This window comes from Pediculus humanus, genomic scaffold (assembly GCF_000006295.1).
Source record: "Pediculus humanus corporis 1103172107613 genomic scaffold, whole genome shotgun sequence".
NCBI classification, from domain to species: domain Eukaryota; kingdom Metazoa; phylum Arthropoda; class Insecta; order Psocodea; family Pediculidae; genus Pediculus; species Pediculus humanus.
The window spans coordinates 88388-91208 of record NW_002987227.1 but is presented as its reverse complement, the minus strand read 5'-3'; the positions used below and the strand labels follow the sequence as shown (position 1 = coordinate 91208).

General features: G+C 18.5%; 1 protein-coding gene across 1 annotated transcript in view; it reads right to left on the bottom strand.

The window, feature by feature from the left end:
- Nucleotides 1-1135, bottom strand: part of Phum_PHUM243340 (uncharacterized protein) — a gene marked incomplete at both ends in the record, with an annotated part of 2895 nt that extends 1760 nt beyond the window's left edge. Inside the window, 3 exons of the mRNA XM_002426183.1 lie at nt 65-153; nt 292-1013; nt 1108-1135. Coding sequence (XP_002426228.1) covers nt 65-153; nt 292-1013; nt 1108-1135 — 839 coding nt within the window. The remainder of the gene's footprint in view (nt 1-64; nt 154-291; nt 1014-1107) is intronic.
- Nucleotides 1136-2821: the final 1686 nt, after the last annotated feature.

Below are 2821 nucleotides of genomic sequence, written 5' to 3'. Positions count from 1 at the left end.
TTTATTAATTTAAAATTATCACAGATTGGTTTTTAAAAGTAAATTTAAGTTTTATCATCCTTACTCAAATTTTGAAGATTCATTTTGTGTATCGGGCAAAGATTGATTTAAATCATTATAGTTTGAGTTCCATATCGAACTGGTTTGCAAATCCTAAAAAAAAAAAAAAAATTTTTTTAATTACTAATTGATAGCAACAAAATGTATTTAGTTGAAATACAAAAAACATGAAAGCATTGTTAAAAAAAAAAGATTAATTTTTTAAAAATGAACTATGCAACAATTACTTACTTGTAAAACTGATTTATTTACATTCGGACTGGAAGAAGGTAAAATTTTTGTTTTATTTTTATAAGACATTTTAGATGTGGCTAAATTTGAAACAATATTATCAAACATTTTTTTATTTTCTAAATTTATTTCCTCCTCTCCCTGATTTTGAAGAGCTAATTCAATTAATTGAATTAATATGTCAGGAGTAAGAAATCTATTAGTTAAAAAATTATGCTCTTTTAAAATTCTTAACGATGAATTCATGGTTTGTAGCAAATCCAATTCGAATTTCATCAATGTGCACAATGTTTCTTTGCATACATTGGTTATCACTTTAAGCTTTTTCTGTGAAATTGTTTTATATTTTTCCTTTAATAAATTTTCTTCATGCTCACTGTTTGGCAAAGAATTAGGCACTTCTGCATCGGATGATAATTTATTACAATTATTTAAATTTTCAGAGTTATTTTTATTTATTTTATCATCATTCACAGATTTAATAGAATTTTCATTTATTGAATCATTAAAATCAGATGTCAATCTATCTTCTTTTTTTCTTTTGGCTTTTTTCGATGAATCACTATCGGAAAATTTTCTTTTTTTCGTTTTGATCGTTTTTATTTTGGCCTTTTTCACTTTAGTATTTTTATCGACTAATTTCAAAAGTTTGTTTTCTTCAATTTTATTTACATTTTCATGTATAATTTCTATGTCAAAATCATTTTCTTCACTTGCAGTTTCTGCAAAAAAAAAAAAATATTGTGCTTAAATTAATACTTACAAGATTCGAGTAAAAAATTCATTTTATTAGCTGTTAAATAAAAAGCAATTTACCAGGTAAATGTTTGTTAACAGTCTCCATTTTTCTGCTTTAATTTTGGATAAATCTCATTGTATAATATTTTATTTACTTAAAAAACTTATATATTTTATTTCTGCAAAAAAAAACTACATATTTAATTTTTTAAGTAAAAATCTTAATGTGGAAATCCAGACAATGTATAGAAAAGTTATTATGAAAATGTACAAAAAAAAAAAAAACATTTAATTTTATAAGAAATTATAAATACCTTTATAAATCACTTTTAAAAAAAATTTAATTTCACAAAATTATAATATTTTCAAATAGGATAAAATTTTTTTCAAGTAAGTAGTTTAAAATATGCATTTAAATTTATAATTTTTATTTTAGTCCTTTAAATCTCTTTTTTTTTTTTTTTATATGTATAGCGAAAAATTTTTTATGTTTTTATTGTTTTATTATTTAATACTAAATCTAAATCTAACTAATAAAAGTTTTAAAAAATTAAAAACTTTTTATTATTTAAATTTAGATCTTTTAATATTTTACTTAACATTATAAACAGAATTTTCACTTAAAAACTTTCAAATATTTAAAATAACTTTGTTTTTAAAAACGTGTAAATGATGCTATCTGAATATTTAAACCGCGGGATTATTAGACCATAGACATAAACAAAATTTGAATTTAAATATTTCGACATGTCACGCGTAAAAATAATTTATTATTAAAATAATTTTTCAAAATAAATCTATTTATTCAATTTTAATTTTTATATAACTCCGTATAAATTCCGTATAACTATAATATAAGTATATTATTTAAAACAAACCTGAAAACGATAATTTTTTTTTAATATAAAAAAAGAAGGTACGACTTAAATGTAAGTTGGAAATAAATAAAAAAAAACCGTTAAAAAAATATGAATGAAAATAATTAAAAACGTTTCTTATTTTTATGATTTATTTATTTTTTTTTTTGTACAAAAAATTGTTTTGAAAAAACTTTCGAATTGAAATATTTATTAAAACACACATTAAAGCAGTACAGTAAAAAAAAAAAAAAAATTGAAATTTTATTTAAAATAAATACACTGACTAATAAAACTCAATAGAGTCAAAGTAATTATAATTAAAAGTATAATTGTAACAACACACTTACATCTAATATTATTAATATTGCTACAAATTGAGATTTAAATAACTTATTAATAATAATAATAAAAAGGATAATAATAAGAAATAAGGTCTTTAAAAAAACCTTAATTGTACTTGTACACAGTCACAGTAAATAAAAAAATTTCAAGAACTTAAATAATATTTTCCATTTCTTTTTTTTTTTGGCATATTCACCACCTTACATAAAAAAAAAAAACATATATAAATAATAATAATAATAAAAATAAAAACTTAAATTTATAAGTTACATATATAAAAAATTACATATTATATATATAATAAAATATAAAAAAATTTAATTCTAATTATTATTATTTTAAAATACCCATTAATTTGTTTTTATAATATATATAAAAACAACAAATATATATAGTGATACATAAAATTTCATTAATTATTTATTAATATGTAATAAAGTCATGATTTAATTAATTTTTTAAATTCTGATACATAAATCAGTTTTAAATTATTACCAAATACAATAAAACACAATTTAAAAAAAATATTATTAAGTAATAAAAATATAATTGTAATTATTGTCTCATTCGAGCTTAATAATATATATATA